We start from the raw sequence: 25,429 nt of genomic DNA on the forward strand, positions 1-25,429 counted from the left end.
TATACATATGAACATACAACGCTACTTTCGGTTTTCTTGTTAGCTTGCAGTAACGTTTCATGTAAGAACACACAACGCACTCGTACATCACAAGGGCATGCAGAATCCTCCCACTTAGGAACGAAGCAGTTCCACATCAACTTAATTAAAAAATAAACAAAAGACCCACTGTTTGATGTCGCTTTTATGTCACACTCAAAAAGAAACATTCTTCGTTAAAAGTCATGTCATTTCAGTAACAGATGTTCATCTGCCAATAACTAGGAAATCAGAGTTCAGGAACATTAAAGGAATCCCTCCCTGCGCTTGACCAAAACACTGTCAGAGCAAAGGAAACGGACCTGAGCAAAGAGCAAGTTTAAGAGATGGAAGTGTCATCTATGCCAAGTTCGCTAAAATGGGGCAATAGCTTCTGTTTTGCCTTCTATTTGCCCTTTTAACCTGAAGGGTCTAAGCTTACCCACACTGTCAGCCTCAGCTCCAGGCTTCGGGGAGTAGCCACCCCCTTGTCACATTACCCCCTGAGCAAGCCAGAAGTCCCTGCCTGTGGGACCCGTTGGGATACGCCATTTCGAATAGTGCTGTTAAAATTTCTATCTTGTCTCAGCTGTGAAATTGCTGGCTTTTTAATACAAGACCATAGCAGTATGGAGCGGGGAAGGGTTTAAGTAGTGCTGTGCTTAGTGCAAAAGGGGCAACTCTTGCATGTCATGCTAAACTGTGCTTTGGGCCTCCTGAAGGATTCTGCCAATTGGAAAAGTCGCACTGACACAAGAACGAAGAATGACATCTCCTGAAGAGCACTATACCAGAGGTATTACAGTTCCCTTCCTCTTCCTCCTTCTATGATTTTTTTTTTTAATTTTGAGACCAAGAAAACCCTTCTATTTCAAGGCTGTACCGGCCTTCACAAATGATTCAAGTCACAGTCTATTGAAAAGAGGAAGGTTTACCTAGCAAGTCTGAGAACTAAAAACAATTACCTAATCAGAAACATGATACATGGCTATCTTTAGTGAATCATTATGTACATAATTTGGGCTGACTCAGTGTGGTCAGGCTGACTTGTATCATACAAAGACTGTTTTTCCTTCCCCTAATGATGATGATTAATTTGAAGAGACTGGAAAAAATATTTCTGTATTTGAATTTCCCTATTGACCCTCACATCCATCATTACTAGACTTTAACACGGAAATATTCTGTCTGCGCTCTCGTGCTGCTACAAAACATAGGGGCAGCAGCCTCTTTTTCTTCTGCCTGTTTAATAATTTATACTTTCAGTGCACCAGAGAGTGGGAGAGCATGCTTACCGTTCCACTAAGCAACTGTCTGCTTAAACCTCTGTTATGCTGCTGGCAAGCTGACTCTTTGCAATATCTCAAATTCCAAATAAGTTCTCTCCAGCTGTATTAACCAGTCCTAATGAAACAGCATCTATCATATACACAACACTAAGCAAAAGATAAGAGGTTTTGGAAAAGGACTCAGCATCTCATTATTTTCAAGACCATAGCCTTGAAAAAGCTCAAGTAACTGTAACAGCAGTTATTCCGTGAGTCTGATCCCTGCACACACTAGTACATATTAACAGAAGAAGCTGTTTTGAAATGTGCCCACTGTTCCTCTGTAGCATTATAGCAATCCTTCGTCTTTTCCTCTTCCTTTGCAGCTTTCCCGCAGTTGCTTCTAGTTCAGAGTAGATACACTACTGGAGAAATAATGCAAGGAGCAGATGATACCCTGCTCTTACATGAACCCTTGCTGTGAACGTAATTATTTGTAAGGATGAACAAGAACGTAGAATCTTGACAGATAACTATTCTATTTATTTTTTTCTGCAACACTATACAGTCGGTGCATTAAGCGATGTGACTAATGTCTGTCCCCTGTTTGTATGTCTCATCCTCTCCCATCAGCTGGGGATACAAGTATGTTAGAGTGCTTCATAGCGTAGAAGAAACTGCGTGGCAGAATAGCTTGAACTGTTTTTCTTGTGCATGACAGGAAGGAAAAACCAGTGAAATGCACTTTATACTTGAAACAGTTTTGGAGATAGTGGAGCAAAATCCCCCAGAATCTGAGGACTACCTCCCACTGGCCTCAGAGAACGCCATCTTCAGCAAAGATGAGCTTTGTCAGAGAACACTACTGTGCTAAAAGAGCACAGATGATGACAACACTATTCATTTCACGGTTTCAGTTGATACCAAGCCATGCAATATCCTGAAGAGAGGGTTCAGAACACTGAATTTCAGGAAAAACCTCTACAAAAAGCTACTACAGAAAACAGAGGGCAGACTCCAGGAAAACAGTACAGGCTTGGTGTGGCTCCAGTACAAATATCTAAATATTCAGAAATAGAGTCCATCAGACCAATCACACTTTTCTGTATTGTTTTGTATCTTCTACGGTCTCAAAAGAAAGTTTCTAGCCATTCATACTGATTTAAATGAAAAGAACTACTCCAGGTAAACTGTGTGAATTACAGTGCTTTGTTCTCCTTTACTAAGCAAAAGGATAAAGAGCCTTTACATCAGTGTTAGTTATCTAAAGGCTGTACTTCGACACTACTAAGGAAAAAACAAAAACAAAACAAAAATAAACAAACAAACAAAAAAAGTTAAAATATTAACCACTAGGACAAATGGCTCTGGCTGCACTCCTCACAAGAACAGAGAGGACTGAGAACAGCAGTTGCATTTTAAGGTCAAACAACTGATAAAACTTCTCCCCAGTAGCTAAGAGGTTAGCATAGTCTCCAGGGCAAATGCCATTTTTAGCATTACTGTGAGCAACACAGATCTCCAGCCAAAAACCTAGAGGGCCAAGCAGTCAGGAAGGCATTTCTGAGCAAGAGACTGCAGTGTAATTGTCCAGCCAGGGGACAACGCTACTGCTATCAGCATGGGAAGCACCACTAAATACCAAACTGGTGTCTCCATTATAACTATTGCTCCTTTTGTCTTTTACTGACTCACAGTCACCAACTGCTAGGCCAGTAGTATGTGGAAGGTGAGATATACTTACTCTTCTCCAGTTCTGCAACTGCATTGCAGACACTGATTAATCCTGTAACAACAGGGTCCTGTTTGAAGCCAGCACCTTCACTCTTCTGCATCTCCTATTGTCTGTGTACAGAAGTACATACTATTTGGCTAAACGAGATGGTCTTCTGATCTTGTCTGGGATGCCAATGATGAAGATCAGGTGTTTAACAGCTGCTGAGTAACCAGCTTTTGGGCTATCTCAGGCTGAGGTCTGGCTCTTGAACATCTTTAACTTGCAAAGATAATAAGAAATGAAGGTGTGCAGTGATACTGAAAATCAAAGTATTTTTCGTAGGGAGAAGGTGGAGAGGAACGCTCTACTAAATTGTGGAAAAAACCCACCTACTCATGGTGAACACATCATTTTGAATTACTGCACATAAACTGTAAGAAGTAAAGCTATGTGAATGACTGTCAGTTCCCTGTTCTATCTAGACTTGCACATTCAGATTCAGTACACTTAAATTTGTCTGTGCGTATGAAAGGCCTAATTGTTCAGCTATACCAACCAAAACACTCCAAGAATGAGTAACTTCCTCTTTAATTAGAAAAGACGTCCCACGTAAACTAACGGCCACAGTATTTCAAGCACAACTAGGTTCTCCCTTTTGCGTATCCTTCACTGAAGTAAAGTCTAGTCACTTAGAATTTTGTGGGATGGAAAGATCATTTGAATGAGAGTAGAAAATATTTTGCACATATCTAATGAGTTAATTCACTCCCTTCAGATTTTCAAGCAAGATTAGTAATTTTATCAAAGTAAACAAAAAGGTGGTATACTGCATTTGAAGTCAAATCTAAGTACTTGTAAAGGGCACAACCATCTGAATTTTTATGACAGATAATAAAAAAATCTTGCCAGCACCATGTATCAGCGTTGCACCTTTTAGGCAAGATTCCAGGAAAGGACAGTGAATTAAGGTTTTTCTCTCCCCTCACTAAGCCTTTTCTCCTCAGCCCCTACTGGCATCATTGTTACCAGGAAGCCAGGAACTTATAACCTTAAAATCTCTATTTCCGACTGACAGATTCCCAAGACTTACCCTATACCTTTTTCTTTCTGGGACTCTGCTGGGGATAAAGTACCCTGACCAGAGGATGAGGTCAACAAGTGACACTGTCCCTCTTTACCCTGGGGGAGACGGATGCCAGAAGCACTGCAGGACTGGTAGGAGGAAGGTCAGAACAAGCCTGAGGACACACAGTAGGCCAAAATAACATTGCCAGGACTCAATACAGGGTATCCATGATAATTTTGCTTTTTACATAATTCTACGGTCCTCCTACTACCACACTACCCAGTGTAGTGCCCATCACTAGCGACTTATTAAGTAACCTTCACCTAAGAATCCCCTTGGGTAGTATTATGCATGCTCATGCACGAGTGACACACTCACTTGTATAGGAGAGCAAGTACATCTATTTGACACCTGCTAAACATTTTAGCTGACTAAAAACCCCAAGTTTATAGAGAAAAATTCAAATTGAACATTGGTAGTATATTTTCCTATCCTATTTTACGGCAATAGAGGATGCATTCAACATATCAAGAACTTGAATCTTAATTGGTTAAGTTTAAAATGGAAAATTCCATTTACATCAAAGTCCCTTGTGTGATTTCAGAAATTAATCTATTTTTCATTCAATTTCATAAATATAAATAACAGGTATGTGACAGGTTTAGCAATGATAAATCTCAAAATATGCATCAATTAGAAGATCTGCTTTAAAGATGCAACAGCTAAACAGCTAAAATGACATTACTGCATATTTAGCAAAATGACTGTGTTGAATGCTACTAAAAGCGAATTGGCAAAAAACCTGCACTGCATGCAGATCATAGTCCATAAAAAAAACACAGTAATATAGAGTAGGTCTTACCTAATTGTTTTTCTCGTTTTTCTCTCCGTTCCCTAGCAAGCCGTTGCCTGTCATCAACCTTTAGTATTGGTGGATGATCTGCATACAGAGGGGAAAAAAATGTTAGGGACGTAACATAAAATCTAGTATTAGCATACACAAGCTATTATGAGAACAACCGTTAAACAGTTCTAATTATTCCATTTTCAAAAAAGATCAAATGTTTCCAGAAACCCTTCTTATGAAAATAAGCTGGAACAACTTAAAAAAGTATGAATCTTTTCCAATGATCTCAACATGCAAACACTCAAAAATAGACAAAGCTGTAACTCTGAATTCTAAGCAAAACTAGCCTGTGAAAATCCATGAGGACGGATTTTTTTTTCCAAGCTTAAACAATTTGATTGCTTGAAAGCATTCTGACAAAACATTGTCTATCATTCTACAACATATCTCCAAAACGCATTTACAGTCAATGAAACCTTCTACAGACACCTGGAAGTAGCCTCACGATCACAGGCCCTGGTTCTCATGGGAGATTTCAACCACCCTGACATGTGCTGGGAAGACAGCACAGCTAGGCACAAACAGTCAAAGAGGTTCCTGCAAAGCATTGATGATAATTTCTTGACCCAGGTGGTGGAGACGCCAACGAGGAGAGGTGCAATGCTAGACCTTGTACTAACGAACAAAAAAGGTCTAGTTGGAGAGGTGAAGGTTGGGGGCAGCCTTGGCTGCAGTGCACCATGAGATGGTGGAGTTCAGGATCCTACGAGGAGGGAGCAGGGCAATGAGTAGGATTGCAACGCTGGACTTCAGGAGAGCTAACTTTGGCCTCTTCAGGGACCTACTTAGGGGAATCTCCTGGGGTAGGGCCCTAGAAGGAAGAGGGGTCCAAGAAAGCTGGTTAATGTTCAAGCATCACCTCCTCCAGGCTCAAGATCGGTGCATCCCTCTGAGGAAGAAGTCCAGCAAAGCGGGCAGGAGACCTGCACGGATGAGCCAGGAACTCCTGGCAAAACTCCAACAGAAGAAGGAAGTCTACAGAAGGGGGAAAAGGGGACAGGCCACTTGAGAGGAATACAGGGACGTTGCCAGAGCGTGCAGGGATGCGACAAGGAAGGCTAAGGGCCAGTTGGAATTAAATCTGGCAAGGGATGTCAAGGACAACAAGAAGCAATTCTTCAAATACATCAAGAGCAAAAGGAAGACTAGGGAAAACGTGGGCCCGCTGCTGAATGGGGCGGGTGCCCTGGTAACAAAAGATATGGACAACGCAGAGTTACTGAATGCTGCCTTTGCTTCTGTCTTCACTGCTAAGGCCAGTCCTGAGGAATTCCAGACCTTGGAGACAAGAAAGGAAGGCTGGAGAAAGGAAGACTCTCCCTTGGTCAAAGAGGATGGGGTTAGAGATCTTTTGTCCAAACTCGACATCCACAAATCCATGGGGCCCAATGGGATGCACCCACGAGTGCTGAGGGAGCTGGCAGATGTTATTGCTAGGCCACTCTCCACCACCTTTGAAAGGTCCTGGAGATCAGGAGAGGTGCCTGAGGACTGGAAGAAAGCCAATGTCGCCCCAGCCTTCAAAAAGGGCAAGAAGGAGGAGCCAGGGCACTACAGGCCTGTCAGCCTCACCTCCATCCCTGGAAAGGTGATGGAACAGCTCATCCTGGAGGCCATCACTAAGCATGTGGAGGACAAGAAGGTGATCAGGAGTAGTCAGCATGGATTCACCCAAGGGAAATCATGCTTGACCAATTTGATAGCCTTCTCTGACGGAATGACTGGCTGGGTAGATGAGGGCAGAGCAGTGGATGTTGTCTTTCTGGACTTCAGCAAGGCTTTTGACACTGTCTCCCATCACATCCTCCTAGGTAAGCTCAGGAAGTGTGGGTTGGATGAGTGGACAGTGAGGTGGATCGCAAACTGGCTGGATGGCCGAGCGCAGAGGGTTGTGGTCAGTGGCACAGAGTCTAGTTGGAGGCCTGTAGCTAGCGGTGTCCCCCAGGGGTCAGTCCTGGGTCCAGTCTTGTTCAATGTATTCATCAATGACCTGGAGGAAGGGACAGAGTGCACCCTCAGCAAGTTTGCTGATGATACTAAACTGGGAGGAGTGGCTGACACACCAGAAGACTGTGCTGCCATTCAGAGGGACCTGGACAGGCTGGAGAGGTGGGCGGAGAGGAACCTCATGAAGTTCAACAACGGCAAGTGCAAGGTCCTGCACCTGGGGAGAAATAATCCCATGCACCAGTACAGGCTGGGGGTTGACCTGCTGGAAAGTAGCTCTGCAGAGAAGGACCTGGGAGTGCTGGTAGACAACAAGTTAAACATGAGCCAGCAGTGTGCCCTCATGGCCAAGAAGGCCAGTGGGAACCCAGGGTGCATGAGGCAGAGTGTTGCCAGCAGGTGGAGGGAGGTGATCCTGCCCCTCTCCTCAGCCCTGGGGAGGCCTCACCTCGAGTATTGTGTCCAGTTCTGGGCTCCCCAGTACAAGAGAGACATGGCGCTCCTGGAGTGAGTCCAGCGGAGGGCTACAAAGATGATTAGGGCATTGGAGCATCTCTCATATAAGGAAAGGCTGCGAGAGCTGGGCCTGTTCAGCCCGGGGAAGAGAAGGCTCGGCGGGATCTGATCAAACTGTCCAAGTATCTGAAGGGAGGGTGTCAAGAGGATGGGGCCAGACTCTTCTCCGTGGTGCCCAGCAACAGGACAAGAGGCAATGGGCACAAAGTGAAACATAGGCAGTTCCATCTGAACATGAGAAGAAACTTCTTTCCTATGAGGGTGACAGAGCACTTTAACAAGTTGCCCAGAAAGGTTATGGAGTCTTCTTCCGTGGAGATATTTAAAAGCCACCTGGACACAGTCCTGGCTAATGTGCTCTAGGTGACCCTGCCTGAGCGGGGAGGGGGTTGGACTAGACGATCTCCAGAGGTCCCTTCCAACCTTGGCCATTCTGTGATTCTGTGAAGGAAGTTCTCCGATAATGCAGCATCCTCTTCTTCCCACAATATTAGTTTAGAAACTAATGAGCACTGTTTCACAGGACTCAAAGAAAGCTCAGTACACAAGCAAAACTGGTCAGATCAAAACACTGTAGCAGTTCTAGTTGAGCTCTTGGAAGTGTAACAATTAAGAGAGGAGACTCAATATCACGTTAAAGGTGTTAATGTGTGCAAGTATTTTAAAGGCTCTGGTAGACATGTTAAGGCAGTGTACCGTGTATATAGCATGATACAATACCAATAAAGATAGAAAATAGTTTCCTAGAACTATCCTTGTAGATTGCAACTGAGCTACGTGCTTTCTTTAAGAATACCTGTGAGTGGACATCTGGATCATGGCAAAAAGACTACACATAACACTTGAAAAAGTCTGTCTCAAAGCCCAGGTCTGATTATAAAAACATTTGGCTGGATAAGCATCACTTGCTCAGCGACAGAAATTGAGTTATTCGGAAAACAACAAAATGCTGAACAGTCAGCATCCTACTTTCAGTCTCAGCACTGGAGCCAAAGACAAAATGGGAACAAAATCTTGAGTTATCACTTCATCTCAGCATGCTACCAAAACTAATTTCCTTCTCGTCCTTAGACACTTCTGCTAAATTTGGAGAGCTGCCATGATTTTTCACTAGCACTGAAAAAGTCTGCTTTAAACAAGTACATCCCCTCCCCCTAAAATAGAAAAGTTTTCTGGATATAAATTAATAGTCTGATTTATTTTAATATTAAGGAGAATTCAGTTTTAAAATATTACATGTTAAAGCCGAGAGCTATCTAGAACAGTGTCACCATGGAAAACGTCCATAAAAAGAAAGGTACCTATAACAGAGAAGCTTTTCATTATTCAATGTGAGTACAGAAATATGCAATTTGTATAAACACAGAAAGGTCAGCCTCCTTCTATGAACAGACTGTATTTACCAATGGGAAAAATTCCTAGGAAAATGAGATTAAAACAGATATTTGGAAAAATAAATCCCTGAAGTGAGGATGATGTTTCAGAGTGATTTTGAATAGCTATTTGAATTAGAGGGAAATCAGTAATGTCGATTTAATACTCTAACGGAAGTTCCTACATCAGGATGACAAAACCTTCCCTCTTGGATGAATGAATTCACTGCTGACTACCTTCAGATTAATTATTTTCACACTCATTTTAGTGAACAATGATCATTCATCTCAACAGCAGTCAGAGAATACAGCCTCAATTAGTAGCATTAATATCAATGCAAAGTAAGAGCAGCAGGGAGAAATCTCATCGCATACTTGTAGAAGAACAACCATATTTTTCATTCAAATATTGTACCTCCAATGAAAGGTATAAAAGCAAAGTGAAAGTCACCAACACAGACAAAAAGTAATCCATCACCTCGTTGCAGATCAATCTTTAATTCTTGTTATATAGCACACGGTGCTGGCATTTATGAAATTATATCTAGCCACGCCATAGATTTGTCCAGTGTATGTCAAACATTAACATTTGGTTGACAATAGGAACTGTGCTGGCTTGTGTGCAGTCTCTTCAATATGCAAACATAGATCAGAAGGGTAACAGTATTTATTCTCTCTTGTGATTGGTGCACAAGAGTCACAAAACAAACTTCTGTAGCATGAGTAATTAAAGCTACTGGAATCCATGTACACTGAATATGAATTCCCTTGGAAAACATGGATTCCCTTGAAGGGCTGTCAGAAAAGTCAATATAACACCACATTGGCAGAGACTGATGAGACACTGGGGAATAACCTAAAATGCGTGCTCTTTTTATTCAGAATATACTATTCTCCTTCCAGTTCTCTTCTCTGTTCTTCAGAGGAGGAGAGATTTCCCTATCAGGAGAGAAGAAGTAATTCTTCACACAGGCAGGAGGATTACATGGACAGGCAAACTGAAAAGGTCTCCCTTAGGAATTCCTAATTATGAGCAATAGGAGGAATAAAATAAATTTTTAAAACTGCCCTCTGCCACTCTGTTCAAGACATCCAATTATTCTTTCTATATCTCACACACCTGATAGTGTTCACACTCACACATCCCCCTCTCCGGATGCCCTCCCTCCCCCAGTGTAAGCATGTATTCAGTAACAAGCCACTTTCCATACTAAGATTTGAAGGGCACAAAGTAATAAATAAATATTGGCACAAGGATGGGGATAACACTTTTGCAGCACTCCAACCATCACCCAGCCTTTGCTCCACTGGCAGCTGATCCTTACAAGGTTATTGGAGCAAATATTATCCTGTTAATTATAATTATCTTTTCTAGGCCTGGTAACTGATCCTTCATGGCTAGGCTGCAAGCCTAACCAGCCTAACCACTAATATTTGCATTCTGAACTCAGCTACCAGGCTGACATAGTTTCAAACTCTGTCAGAACAAGAAAATTCACTAGGCCTGCTCCCCATTCGGTTTCTCATGTCTCTCTGCCCATTACCATCTCGTCAGTCAAGTATCTTGGTGGCTAGCATTTTAATAAGAACGCCAGGGCAGGCATACGAGGTACTCTCCCTTGCTCATATTCATCATCATGCAGTAGCTTTAGGTTGTTATGCAAGAAGGTTGAAAACATGTCATTTGTGACAGATCCTCAAAGGACCTCAGTTCTTACAGATATAGTTGATAGCTGGGCACGTGCAAAACCTTACAGAGGATACTCCACAGGAAGACCAATGTGTTGCTGTACAAGTTGCAGCCTGGCTATGCTATGATGCTTTGCAACACTCAGCAACCTATTTCATTACATGTAATCAGGTAACACAGCTGTAAAATGGAACATGCAAATGCTAAATACTATGCCTGAGAGGGAGGTCTGGAGACTAATTCTTAAGCCAGGCTTCTAAAAAGAGGAAATGAATGTTGTACTCACTCATGGCTGGAAATTAAACATCTAAAATATATATATATGAAAAGTGTTTTTCCATAAACTTTCAGGGCTTACTATGAGTTCAAAATTTTTCTTCAAAAATTCACCTATCTGTTGAAAGAGCTTAGAAGCTATAAATATTCTGCTTTACAGAAATTCAGCAGTGAAATGTCCATCTTTTTTTGGTCCCTAATTACGTTATTACGAGTAAAATACATGCTCTTGAAATTTATATAATTAATAGTCATTGAACTCTTACATACAGTCCACATTTGTAGAAATTAGGTTATTTTGCTAAATTATTGTCATATATAATTATTACATATAACCAGTTTCTATAGCTCAGGCAACTATCAGCTGCACTCAGTGTGTGATTTCAGAAACAGCTCAGCTACTACTGTTATTCACACCCATTCACAACCCTCTCGATCTCTTCTCAGATATGGCTACTTCCTTTCTGCCCTGGACTGTGAGGGTGCTAATTTCTGGAACTGAAGAAAGCGAAAGGATTATCAAGTGAAAACCAGTTTGTATGACACTTCATGGGGGAGATGGGAGGAGAAGTAAATATATAAGCCATAGCAGCAATTGAAAAGATGCATTCTGCATCTCAAAAACCCTCTTCCCCTCTCTCTAGCTCCGTTCATATTCCCATGCACACATTCAAGATTGCTTGTGTTCATCTCTTGGACTCCTAATATCTGTTCAGCCTGCACACCTTCTACACAACAATGACATCACTTATGATAGCTGTCACCCCCACTGCAGTCTCTGGTTTTTTAATCCAAACACTGTTTGACACTATTCATACACAGTCTAAGAACAAGAACCAGTTTCCAGGATTTCTCTTTTCTATACAGAAGCTCTCATCAGCAGATTGCAGGGCCATACCCTGCAAAGGGTGCTTCCCCTCTGCAACTCCAGGGATGTTGCTTTCTACAAACCAGCACAACTTGAAGGGAGTACAGGAGAAGCCAGGACACCCTCTTAGGAGATGAGGACCTGGGATTAAAATACTGCAGGATAAAGTGGATATTGAACGCTGTCAAAAAATTATGTTTTTTGTAAGGAAAGTAGGTAAAGTTAACTCCATTCTCTCTTCCTCTTCCCATTGTCTTTCTGACTGTGAGGAGCCGTGAATGCTGTGCTTTGTACCAGATCAAGCACTGTCTGACAAAGCACGCTGGATATGATCTGAACGCAGCACTGGGATTGCTTCCCTCTGGAAAAGTAGGCCTGCAGCACCCAGCTTGGGGACAGAAAAAGAGTCTGGCAATAAAGAGCAGCCACTGAGCTGCCAAACTGTAAGGCAGCTGAAACAGGAGAGCTTAAAGTGTGCCCAGCCCTTATTGTTCACCTTTTAGCCTTGGGTACCTGAAGTGCAACACAGGCAGAATTTAGATACCTAATTGCTCTTCTGGAACTTGGCCTAAACATCAAACCATAACAGACTTCTGGCATTAAAGCCTACATTAAGCATTTTAGTACATAGGCTTTTCATGGTAAGTGCTGCATTAATGGGAATAGTGAATTAAATCCAAACAGTGTAATGATCAAGTATGATGAAGTAATGACAAACATCTGCTTACCGCACAGAGTATATTACAGAACACAGCATTCTTGGGGTAAGTGAAGAGATGTCTCAAGAGATGCACATTATATTAAGCTGTAAAGCCTCACAGTACATAATTCTGGTGCAAGCACAGAGGCAGGTACCGTAGCTTCTGTACCTCTATCTCAGTTCCCCACCCTCATTCCCAAACTGCACTAAAACAAACCGATTTTTTTTTAGTTTTGCTCCTTTTTGAATAATCAGAGCTTCCAGGAGATTAAGCACATACGAACAGTCACTGATATTAGTTTTGACTGAAAGAGTAAGAGAAGTGTGAGAGCATAACATGTTTTAAGGATTCCTAGGAAGACAGTTGTTTTTCCAAATACCATTGAGGCATACAGCACGTGCAATGGCATACCTGCTTTAGCTCCAGCACTGTTACTGCTTGGTCCTGAAGTGACTTTCTTGTCTTGTGTTTTAGAACCTTCAGATGCTAAAATAAGGAAGAAAGGAAAAAGGATTTAGCTAACCACATTACTAGACAACAGCTGAACAACCATTATGCTGCAATTTACATTGTCTTATCCCCATTAAAACAAGCCCGTTCTAAAATATCATTTTATATGAAGCCACAGTACAAGTGAAGTCACAAGTTCCCTGTTCAGGTTGAGGAAAGAAGCGTAACAAAATTCCCCTTAAATAACACTATTTTTAATAAGGTCTCTGATTTTTTTCATGCTATACTGTTTGCAAACAATTTTTCATCTTTTCTTTCCTTCTCAGTGATGCTCCAGCAACCGCGACTACCAAACATGAGCCTTTAATCCTTTTTTATTTCTGTTGGAAGACGACGGATTTGATCACACTGATAATAGCAACTAGTGGGAACAATGGAACGAAGCTGCAAAGTGACTTGAACGACGCAGACATTCAAACAACCTGTTGCAATGTAGCAGTTAGGAAACTGTATTGCAAATCCAAGGGTTCTAGAAGTATGGTACAAGATACCACTAAAATCTTCACAGATTCTTCACAAATTACTAATATACTCGTTATCAAGAACTGACAAAGAAGACAACTTATGACATGAATGAAAGCCCACGGAGGAAAGATTTTCATCATGTTCAACAGACTTTTTTTTTTTTTTTTTTTAAATCAGGCCTGTCAATCTAGAAAGAGATAATTCCGGGGCTCTGACTACCCTTTCAATGATCCTTCAAAAAGGAAGACCAAAAGAATCATTATCATACTTCAAATCAGAAGCATATCCTCGGCTCAATGTCTGCTTAATTAAAAGCCAAGCCAGGAAATGAGATGCCACGATTTTCCTCAGTTTATGATTTGTCTCTGTATCTGACAGCTCACCTCTAGGAGCGTTTGATTCTAGGACATAACAAACTGGGAAGAGCGGAAAGGCACTAATAATTCTCTAAACCCCTCCACAAGCAGCTTGAATGCAGTTGGAAGCAAGGATAAGAAGAAAGTTATTCTGACAAAATTCAGGGAGAAGAAAAAAAAGCCCCAATTCATTTAATTGAAAATCTCACTAGAAACTAAAGATGGAGGAAACATTAGGAAACAAAGAAAAAACTTTCAGAAGGCTCCAAGGGATTTCCTACGCCTGCCAATTTTAATGCTGTACACTGAGGCCTTAGTGCCTCAGTGAGTTTATTCCCTGCATGGCCTGAGAAAATTCTTTGCTCCTCCCCGATTACCTTCTTCAGGCGTGTTGCAGGATCAAGGATAAAAGGCAGCAAGAGGAACCCATGTGGCATTTACTCGGGGAGGGGGGGAGGGAGGGGAACAAAAAGCAAAGGAAAAATAGTTTTGATCAAGCGTTCAGTGTTCAAGAGCAATGTTTTGCCAGGAGCAGCATTCAAAAAAAAAACCAAAAACCCACATCATTTCACCAAAAGTCACACAGAAAAATTTAAGCAATTGTGACAACTATAGCACTTAGCTCCTTCTCTCTCCCGAGCAGACAGCCCACACGCAAGGCCTCATCGCCAGCGCACTTAGCCTCCCAGCGCTCCCAGGGGGCTGCCGGGGGGGCCCCACGCCAGCCACGAGGAGCTCAAGCGCTAGGCAACTTGGCCAAAGCCACACAAGAAGCCACCAGGGCAACATCACCTCCCTTCCCAGTTCAAGCACCCCCACTAACCTTTGCTGAGAAAGGCCACAGTGCGCCAGACCATCCCACCATGCTTGGGAACGGGCTTCCAAGGGCCACCCCCAAACAGGCTCTCCGAACCAGGACACTCTCTGCTCAGTTATTACACTTTCCCCTTGAGCCTCCCTCCCAAGCGAGGTATCATCCAACGTCTGTCCTCTTGGACGAGACTGTCAGACAAGCAAGTCCGATGAAAAGCTTTGTCTAAGCAGGGCCTACAAGGGCTTAAACGTACACAGCTTGACCTACCTGTCCAGTGCATGGATTTCAAGGGGAGGTCACCCCTGGATTGAAGCACGGGCAGAACCCAAGCCTCATTTTGTTTCTGAGCTGCAATTCTTCTCATCACACCCAGGTATTTTAAAATTAGAAAAAAAGAGAATTGAGTTGAAGGTTATCCAACTTCAGCTACTCCCGTTAAGTGCTCCGTGGCTGAGTAGCAAATGATGGTGATAGAGCATTGGCCTGGTATAACAATTGCTCTGAATTTATTTTTATTACAGACTAAAGCAACATCACTACAACTATATTTCTACAACTTTATGCTGAACATTATTTAGCATATCATCCAAAGTCACTGACACAACAATCTGCCACAGAGCACTACAGGTTAGTGGTACCTGGATTTGTTACAGGAATGAGCTTTGACAAAGCTGCTTCAAACTTGTGGAATAATCCTTCCCAGGTGCCAGAAATACGGATTCCTTAAATAAGTGAACTACTTTTCTCCTACCTTTTCTCCTTCCTCCTCTCATCGCATGCTCTTTCTCTTATGAGTTATGCATGGGCCTGCATGAAATGCCCAACTGCAAATATTCAAAGGTAAACTTAACTAAGCAACAAAACCCCAGACATACTAAAAATGCTAAACTAATGGACGATTTTAGAGCCAGTCACTTATCTCTGCGACTAAGACTCAGTCTCCCAAGTACCTGTAGGAAACAAGGCTTACTTTCTAACAGGGGAAAAAAATATACATATCACAGCAAAAACTACCCAAAAGCTGTTCAGTGATCAAACTCTCCCAGATAGTCCATAAGATCATTACAGGCATCACTCTAAGCCGTTCCTCTCAGTGTAAAGAACCAGATTTCTCCAACTTCTCCAAAGGAGGACTATGTGAGCAGCAGCAGGAATTGCTAACAGTGGCAAATGAAACAAAAGCAAAGAGAAATCTGATTTTAAAAAGATGTAAAGTTGAAGAAAAGATTCATAGGAGGTCTTGAAAGAGGACGCAAAACATGAGCTTTTAAGAAATTAGAGCTTCTTTAACTACTACGTAAGCTCTGGTCAAAGGACACTGGCCTGAAAGAGTGGGTGAGATTACATGATCTCCAATCAGGGTTTTCCTCTGGAAGCTGGTTACTGGGAAGGTGCCCTGGCAAGTGGGAAAAACATGCACCCAGACCCGGCTCAGGTTGAGGACGAGCCCAGCACCCACCCCAGAACTGCACCCCAGTTAGCGCCTGAAAAGGGGACCCGCACAAGGGCTACGAGAACGCAAGGCAGAGCACACAAGCGGGCAGCCCGCAGCGTGCAGCCAGCAACGCGTGTCTGACGCTTCAGACAGGCAGCTGGGTAAAAGGCACATTGAGCAGCGGAGAGGAAACAGCCTTTCCCTTTCCTGCTCTAATTCCATGAATATAACTGAGGCAGCAACAGTCGCTAACAAAACAGCCAAGAGAAAAAGCAGTAGCTGGAACAGAGAAGAGACTAAAGAGAGGAAAAACAAATAAAAAAAAATCTAGCTATTCTGTCTCTGCTAAACCCCCAATTAGACTGAATAGCTCCTTAACTGTCCATGACTGCAAGGTAGGGAGAAAGAGGGAAAGGCATGTGAAGTGGAACAAACTAGTACCTCAGTCAAAAAGCTTTCTCAATATGTAACACAGGAAATCCAGTACTAAACTGGGAAATTTAAAACAGTTAATAGAGAAGTGCAGTATAATCTTTATTCCTTAACATCCAATTCTGCTACCTCCAATTACTTCCCTTAAAAAAAAAAAAAAAAGCTCAAAAAAACCCCCTCAAACCCAACTGTTTAGTTTAGAAATAGTGCTTATTTTATATAGCATCTTATGCTCAATATGTACAATGTGAAAAAAACCAAAACAAAACAAAGCAAAAAACCACCCTCACAGTTTGAGCTAATCAGAATTAAGGAGAGAGCAGAGCTTCTTATGACTGCATAAGCAAGAAGGATCAAGCGGGGCTGCTCCTGGCAGTTTTATCTAGCCCCTGGGAACAGCGGCTGGCTGATGTGGTCAATCAAGTTAGAGGTATTGCTGTGCTTGGAAGGGGAGGGAGGTGAAAGTACACACACAGGTCAGGGCTGACAAAGTTTATTAGCTTAAATGCAGGACCACACTAACACCTGACTCCTGAACACCTAGCTTGGAATAAAAGTCTGAGCATGCAACAACTGGCTGCTCTGCTCTAAAGCAAAAACGCTGAATTTTAAGACTAAAGATTAAATTTGGATATGAAATTCTGTCTAACGGTAGAACTAGAGTGTTTAGCCTACTAAGGGACTTAAGCAAGCCAGGGGTTGGGGGACAAGGAAGAAGGGAAACAAAGTCAAACACAAATGAAAACAACTTTCCCATTGCCCACCCCTTTTGCCTATCCTACATCCGCTGTTAGTGAATAAGACCTTGGCAATATATACACATGTAAATGCTACTCTCCTTATTTCCAGTCACATACACCTTGGGCATCTTTAGCGTTTCTTATTCTTTGTATTATCAATAGTGTCCGTGTATATGCTTAGTAGAACAAAACACTAATATTTTAGCGCTGTTTATTACACTAGAGTCAAGCACTGCATTCATTCCATATTTGTGCTCCACAGCAGTCTTCTACTTGCATGTTAAAATTGGAAACTTGGGAACAAAAGACAGAGATCTTTCTAGTGACAGAGATCTAAAAGCCCTACAAGTGGCCCAAAAATTATCAAGATGGATGCAGCTCAGCTGATAGATAGAAAAAAACAAAACCAGGCAGTTCAATGTCTAATATCGAAACCTTGAGAGTAAGTCCAGACAAAATTATGATCCACACTCTGCTTCAGAAATTTGGGACTTAAACACTAGGCAACCTCTCTCCCCCCCCCCCCCCCCCCCCCCCCCCCCCCCAAAAAAAAAACACTAATGTTGGAGACAACATTTTCTAGTACTGGTGCACTGTACTGGAAGTTGGACTGAGCTTGGACAGAACAGCTTCCTTGCATTTCTTCTCCCTCCATCTATGTCTCAAGATGAATACTGAGTCAATACTTGCTTTCATTTATTCACTGTGTAAGCACACACTGCTAATCTTGCTTGCTTTCTTGGTAAGATAAATATTTATTAAAAAAAAATAATGCTTTGAATGCAGAAAGATTACATTGAGAATATGTGCTAGCTTTGCTTTTGTAAGCACTCATGAACAGGTATGTAAAGTTATCAAAGTGAAATCCTTCGGAGCAAGATAACAAGAAAATCATTATTTACTTTCAACCAGCACATGCTACAACAGCACCCTGCTAAGAAGCACAGAGATGAATCAAGCAGAGATAGATCCAACCGCTACAGCTTAAAAACAAAGACAAAAACTTTGAAATTCCTATGCACTGTTCAGAACAGCTGTATCTGAGGAGGTTTACTCTGACACTTCAACTGACAGTCTAGAAATATAGGAACTAGGCACCAGCACGTTTATTCACATGAAGCATCTCCTCCTCCTTTCCTCCCCAACAAGAGCAACTTAGTACTACTTGCAAGGCCATGAAGTTTTAATGGGTGGCTTGTGGGTTGCTGCCAGCCTCCAAAGAGCAAGTAAATAGCCTGCCAGCAGCTTGCTCCTACCCACAGACCAGTCTGAAGCAAGCTTCTCCTGTTAAAAACCTTGCTGCAGAGCCCTTCCTGTGCAGCAGACGTTGTCAGCCAGCAGCGCTCTCTGGGTGGCTGCTGAGGACAGAGCCAAGAGCCTGGTAAGCCACCTCTGCAGGTCTCAGCCACTATGGACAGGCACCTTCACTGCATCTCCAGCAAGGCTCACATGGAGGTCAGCCTGGGAGGCTCAGAGCCATACTGGGGATAAGCTCAGGAGTTGGGATTTTCCAGCACAACAGGACAGGGAAGCAAGGGAATAGGAGGAGGAGGACGGTAGGACAAAGTGATGGGTTGCAGAAGGGACAGAGAGAATCGGAGGACTTTGGCAGAGAGAAAGGGAGCCCTGTGTGACAGTAACAGGCATTTTGCAGCATCTCGGGCATAAGCGCTGCGAGTGCGTCAGGGGAAGGGGGAACCAGGGCGCTGAAGGTTCGTGCCAGTACTCAGGTACTGCTTTGGGGAAGGGCGCACAGGTAGCAGCAGCACGGAGGCAGCAGGATGGAAAGCCTCTGCTTTCCACACTTCCTTTCAGGTCCCCCTCGCATCCACCCCCAAAAATGAGCCCTCTTAAAAGCCCAGCTTTCAAGGGTTTATACAGGGAAGCTAGAGACATTTCCCAACAGACCCACCACTTCAGAGCAAAAAAAAAAAAAAAAAAAAAGAAATATTTCCAAACCAAAATCCTCAGGCTCCTTAGTCTAAATGCTTTGGAAAACTGTTAATAGAATGGGTTTGGTTATGCCATTAGAGCCGTATACACAAATCCTTCTATAAAAGTGTTCTAGTTAGCAACAGTCAGGTACAAAATATTTTTAGGAGATTTACAAGGTTCTGCCCATTACTATAGCAGTGAGGCATTAAGAACTGGACATGCGCGAGTTCTGAGAAAGGCTAACATCCAGTGCATTTCAATGACTCAAAGTTGAAATATACTCTTCCAATTTAAAAGAATATAAAGAGATGCACCTAATTTTGGTTAGCTGCCAACACTCAGATCCTCTTGTTAAGGGACCCAGGGTGAGACCAAGAGTACTCGCAGACAATAGACTGTTTTTTTTATTTTGTAACCTAAATTGTTAAGACTTGTATTACCTGGATTAAGCTTATTTAAATTTCCATCATTAGCAAAGGAAATACGCTTATTCTTTTACAGTCTGACACGTAGTACTTGCATAGTACATTTGCAAATTAAAGGTTTGACTCAAGAGTGTGACAGAGTATCTGTATTTCATTTTTTCACTTTGAGACAGCAAAGCAAAGTTCATCCCTCATTTAAACCTACCTACGAATTAATTTTACATGCATTAAAATATTTTAAATTCTTGGAAGCTTGAAGCTGAAGTACATCTTCTCATGCTTCCACCACTGTGGAAATTACTGGTGTTTGTTTTGCAAATATAAATAAATTAAAGAAAACAAGTCACAGCGACCTTTTGAACTCTTTGCTCTAGCACGTACCACAGAAATCTAGCAGCCACCATACAGAGCACCATTACTAGCATTTTAAATCTCTCATGTCTTGGCTAAGTAGAAATGAAATTTCTTATCAGCATTTCATATCAGCATCAGCATTTACTACTCATGGAGTAACACAGAAGTTGCCATTGTTTTTTTCATACTCTAGACTAGGAAGATAAAGAGAAGAAGATTTTAAACTGTCATCGTTAATTCAGCGTTAAATTGTAAAACACTAAAAACAAGCATGAATAGATTTCTCTGGAAACAACTGACATATAAAACCGGATGATGCAAGTAACTGCAAGAAAAGGCACACAATTTTAATCTTAAAAAATGTGTAAGTGCTCCGCTGGAGATGCACGTTTGTGAAAAACTACTTTTGGCTACAACTGACTTTAAAAAGCATTGTATTCTAAAACCTTAAACAACTGCAAGAGGACAGATCTAATTGCTTTGTAGGGAGAGCCCTTACGCTGCTTAGGTTCTCTTAGAGACAATAAAAGAAGCACAAAGCTAAACTTAAAAGCATTTACAAAAAAGCTGACATTGACATTATTTCCTCTGGATAGCTATATCACCTAATTATACTGCAATATAAAACAAAGGTCTCGGCATAACAAAGGACCAGTGGAAAAAAGGTCCCTGCTATTTGCTGAGAGCCTGTGCTGTCAGCAGGGGTGCTGCAGCTGACCAGAAGGCTGGCAAGCCCGACCAGATACAGAGGAGAGACAGAAAAGGAAATCTTTTCTTCTTTGTCACCAAAACAAAAGTCGAAATGCTACCTCCTGAGGGTAGGTGGAGCAAACTCATTTCCAGCCTCTCAACATTTTGTATTATGCAATCCTTCTGTCTTAGGTCCTGTGCTCTTCAAAACCCAAGACAGGGTGATAACAAAAAAAAAAAAAAAAAAGAAAAAAGAAAATCGGCAATGAGGAGCTCGTGACCCTATTACTCATGAGCTTTGGCTTTCACCCGAGATGCAAGAGTCCCAAGCTCCCTGTCCTCCTCAGCTTTCTCACTGCTGCTGGCAGCATTTGCCATTAGTATGCCAGAAGTATGCCCACATCCAGGATCTGTTACAGTTTACTGTTAGAAAAGCTGTGCATGAAGGTCACCTCAGAGATTATGAAAATGAGCAACTGTACATTTCATTAGATAAAAGTATTTTTTCTGGACTTCAACTGGGGAGGTTGTTCCAAACTATGAAGTAATTCATCTAAGTATTTCCAAGCTTTCATTCACCACTGGAAACTGGAGAACGAGGCACAGATCACCGCTTTCAATATCACACTCATCCCAAGGTCAAATCACTTGGGTTTGGGACAACAACTTGAGCATTCATTATTTGATATCCTCTTGTTCAGAGGGCACAGTGATCAGTACATATTGCAGCCTTTAAGTTCTACAAAAATACAAACAGCAACTCAAGAACAGTAATGTGAACAAGGAGGGATGGAAAGAAGTGGAAAAAACGGATGCTACACTATACAGAAGTTTGCTCTATTGAGCAGTTTGATTCCAAAACATAACTATTTTTTAACAACAAAGCAATCTTGGCCTCAGCTTTACAGTAAGAGAACATAATGGTCTCTGCCCTCACGACCCCCGCCCATTCTTTTGATGCAATATGTATTTTAAAATAAAATGAATATTCCACAAAATGAACCTCTACCTATTAACCTATACCTATTAACTAGTTTGGGAGAATCCCACAAGCTCAGACTGCCAGTTTTCCCCCACCAACCCACCAATTTAGGTGAGCCATCACATCCTTACTGAATTCAGTGCAAATCTAGACCTTCCTCTATGTGTTCTTTGAACTCTTCCCAAATTTCTTCAGTCTGCATTAATTTGACAGGACCTAACATCACGGGCACCAAGGTGAACGGCTGCCATCTCAGTGGCTTCACGATCAAGATATAGAGCTCTAATAGAGGCCCTTGTGCCATGGCAACAAAGCATGAGTGTTTTTTCTCTCCTGAGGTAATTAATGCCTTCATACAGTAACAGAGTGATCCGTGGTGCCATACAGGGATATCCCTATGCAGGCATACCATACTCAAGTGCGGGCTAGGCCCTCTGTAAGAGCAGAGCAATGCTTGTTATCTCCACCGACATCTCAGTTGGTGGAGCTTTGCCCTTGGCGGGTGAGGTTTTGGAATTGCTTTTTACTGCAGGGCGCAAATTCAGCTATGTATTGGCTTTTTGGAGATTATATTGAAGACAGACAGATTTCAGCAGCTCTTCTGTTTTAATGATTTCCCTTTCTCTGCTGTGTGTAGCAACTGGTAGCCACAGGCATACTCTAAATATTAGGATGCTTCCAGCATTTTTTTCCCCAGAAAGGGTTGCACATGTTTTAAAGAAGGGCAAAACATTGTAAAAATGAAGTGGCGTGAACGGAGCAAATAGGAGAAAGTAAGTTCAAAAATAGGGCTAGTCACCTTCAAAGCCTTCCTTCTAGTTGTTACTTCACATTGTCCCTTCACACAAGCATGCAAATGAGACCTTCACTAACCCAGCTCTCCCACTGCATGACTTCTGACCATAAGGTGCTTTTAAGGCAGATTCAATAGCTCTCTAATCTTCTGACTACCCCCAACCATCTTCTCTCCTCAGAACTTCCCTCAATAGTACAGCATCTCTCATTGGATTGAGCTGTTTATTAGCCTGGCACACATGAAAGACGACACTCTCCTTTCTCAGCCCCTACCGAACACCACCTACAATAAAGCTGAAAAGGTTTCCATTGCCCAAGATTTCCCCTCCCCTACTTTAAATCACTTCAAACTCAAAACCACTGAACTCAAACTTAAGCGGATTCATGACCCTCATCCTATAATTGCTTTAAACAGATCGTCACCAGCGTCATCCTGCTTCGTCTATGAAGAAGATAGCGCTGCAAGAGAAACTCACTCTCTCTGTTGAACTCACTCATTTGGGAAGGACAATAAATGCAGGTGCATCACAAGATATACAGGGTAACCTCAACCTAGGCCATAGGCTAATGGCTATTTTCATCTTATGGTCAAAGACAGAAACGCAATATTTGCAGAGACAGACAGTAAACAGCTTGATGCTGACAGAGGGTTTTACTCCCAAGGAACTGCTCTGCACAGGCACTGAGTGACAACTGACTTCAGCGATATCTTTACAAATCTTTTGCCAGAGAACCAGTAAAAATAAGGCTGTTCAAAATCCAAAAAGAGAGGATGGGGAGGAAAACAGAACTAGCTCTGCTTAATACTAACAGCTTAAGACATTTAGTGCTCTATGCAAAGGAACATGGAGTAAAATTCAAATAGACTGTAAAGGGCTATGGAAGCTGTGCAGATTTCTGCAAGTTGCTGCTCTTTAAATAATGAAGTAAACGTCCTCGTTTACTAAGGAATAAGTTCATTGCCATGTGGAGCTCATCTCCCGACTACGCTAACTCTGCTACTGGAAGCAGGAGAGCTGTCAACACTGGCCTCCAACACAAGAGCTTAGCTTGGCTGAGAAGCAAAGCTGAGCATTACACAGAGGTAGCCACATTGCTTCTGGTGCCTAGGCTATCTTCACACAGAACATGTTAGGCTATTTAGATCTCTGCCTGGGACACCTATTGGGATTTTTGTTTTAAAGGAAAGTTCCAGGCCACCTATAAAGTTAGCGGGATCAATACAAGTAATGTAGGTAACTCTTTCACCACTGCAGAGCATCCTGGGCAAAATTCTGCAGCTTGTATTATGCAGGAGACCTTGCCTTTTGCAAAGATGTTTACAGTCACCCCTCCAGCCTTAAACAAACACAAAAAGAAAAAAAATACCATTTCTAATGACAGCCAGTCTCTATAGCAACAACTTCTTTCAACTAAAGACAGCAGGAACAGACTCACAGAGGCAGGGCTTTGTTTATATAGCCTGTTCTGCACAGATAATGATTTCTGAAACAGTAAAAACTACAAGATTACATGCTGTCATTTAGCAGTTAAGTTCCTGGATGCATGCACTCAAGCCACCATCAAAAGGACACTTGCCTGAGGAAAAGAGGCGATTTTCTGCTAGCCTGCCTCTACCTTGCAATGAAAGGTCACTAGAACAGATACTGAACTACTCGGTTCTAAGTGCAACCTTCCATTTTCTAATTCTTCTCCTATTCTTTATATAGAAGATATGTCCCGTTACTGTAAGCTAAATAAAACAAGCATTCAGTGTGGCACAAAACGCACACATTCAGAAACAGTGAAGCAAAAAGAATGTTTCCTACCATCGCTGGGAAGAGAAAGGAGCTGAAACACTGATTTAAGGAAATATATTTCCATTGCATGACTTATCCTTAATCATTCCTTTCACTATCAAAAATAAAAACTGTACTGGGATTACACTGTTATATTTAAGGATGTTCAAGATGAACACAGTTGCTACCAGCCAAGACTTGAACTATATACTCAAGACACCATTTACTGGAAAAAGTTCTTTTTCCAACGGTGAATATCACAGGGAATTGAAAAAATCCTCTATTTTCAATTCAGGGTTGGATACTTTACTGCAATTTTTACTCATATTCAGCTACAGCCAGACTTCCTGAGAATTAAGGTATTGCTTGACATGGTAGCAGAATCAAATAGTTAATTACAATATTACATATGCAGAATTGAGGGTGCACAAAAAAACTTAATGCTATTTCTCAGCTTTAAGTCTTTATTGCAAGTCACAAACACACTGTTCATTTGTAAAGTTTTTTTAGAGTTATATGTTTGAACAGGCATTTTCCAAATACAATCTTTAAATAGCACTGACAACACTTAGGTTTAAGCCTCTCTAATATGGACATATCAAATGGTTAGAGAGCTTCTTTGCTGCGCTCCCCCCCCTCCTCTTTTTTCTTTTTCTTTTTTTTTTTTAAATAAATAAGAAAAATTCATCACTTAGCTACACTGATAAAACCACAGCATTTTTCTTCCCCAGGTTCTTTCTGGGATCTTAGGCTGTATGCCATACTATTAAAAAGTGAATCTTATCTTTATATGCCAAACATAAGAGAAATTTGCACACACACACTTTTTAAGAGAGCAAGACTCGTTTCTCCAGAATCTCCACGTGCAGTGTAATTTCTCCATCTTTGGCACAGTCACAGGCTACTCTACGGGCAGCACACAAACATCTGCCCTAAGTCCAGTGCTAGGAGAGTCTTTTACACATAATTGCACGAATCATTCTAAGCCCATGCACGTTTCCTTTTAATTCCTTAGGCACTGTCGTCTTCGGCTTTCCAAAGCCTGGTTAGCCCTCTTGGTAATTAAGTTGCCTGACTGCCCTGCTTTGCAGCTCTCAGCCTCAGGAGGCATATATTTCACCTTTTTCTCCAGTCTCCAGGGAAACCTTGTCTCTGACTGACTAGCTTTATATTTTAAACATGTTCCGTGATTTCAAAACCAGTTTGAAAACATCCAGCAGTGTTCAGGTTTTGATAAACCCCTACACATTAAATGTCTTCTAGAGAAATAGTGTATGTAAGAACAGATTTTTTTTTTTAAACAGAAAAATAAATGAAGACCACCACCTCACATTCTACTCTCCTTAATGGATCAACAAAAATCTTCCCTGA

General features: G+C 41.9%; 1 protein-coding gene across 7 annotated transcripts in view; it reads right to left on the bottom strand.

Moving 5' to 3' along the window:
* The window catches only part of MAP7 (microtubule associated protein 7), a 126,126-nt gene that overhangs the window by 46,450 nt on the left and 54,247 nt on the right, over nucleotides 1-25,429 (bottom strand). For all 7 annotated transcript variants that reach the window (XM_068938435.1, XM_068938434.1, XM_068938437.1 and 4 more), the window contains exons 2-3: nucleotides 12,759-12,833; nucleotides 4,932-5,009 (exon numbers count right to left, since the gene is read on the bottom strand). In XM_068938435.1, coding sequence (XP_068794536.1) covers nucleotides 4,932-5,009; nucleotides 12,759-12,833 — 153 coding nt within the window. The remainder of the gene's footprint in view (nucleotides 1-4,931; nucleotides 5,010-12,758; nucleotides 12,834-25,429) is intronic.

Source organism: Struthio camelus, chromosome 3 (genome assembly GCF_040807025.1).
Source record: "Struthio camelus isolate bStrCam1 chromosome 3, bStrCam1.hap1, whole genome shotgun sequence".
Taxonomy (NCBI): Eukaryota; Metazoa; Chordata; class Aves; order Struthioniformes; family Struthionidae; genus Struthio; species Struthio camelus.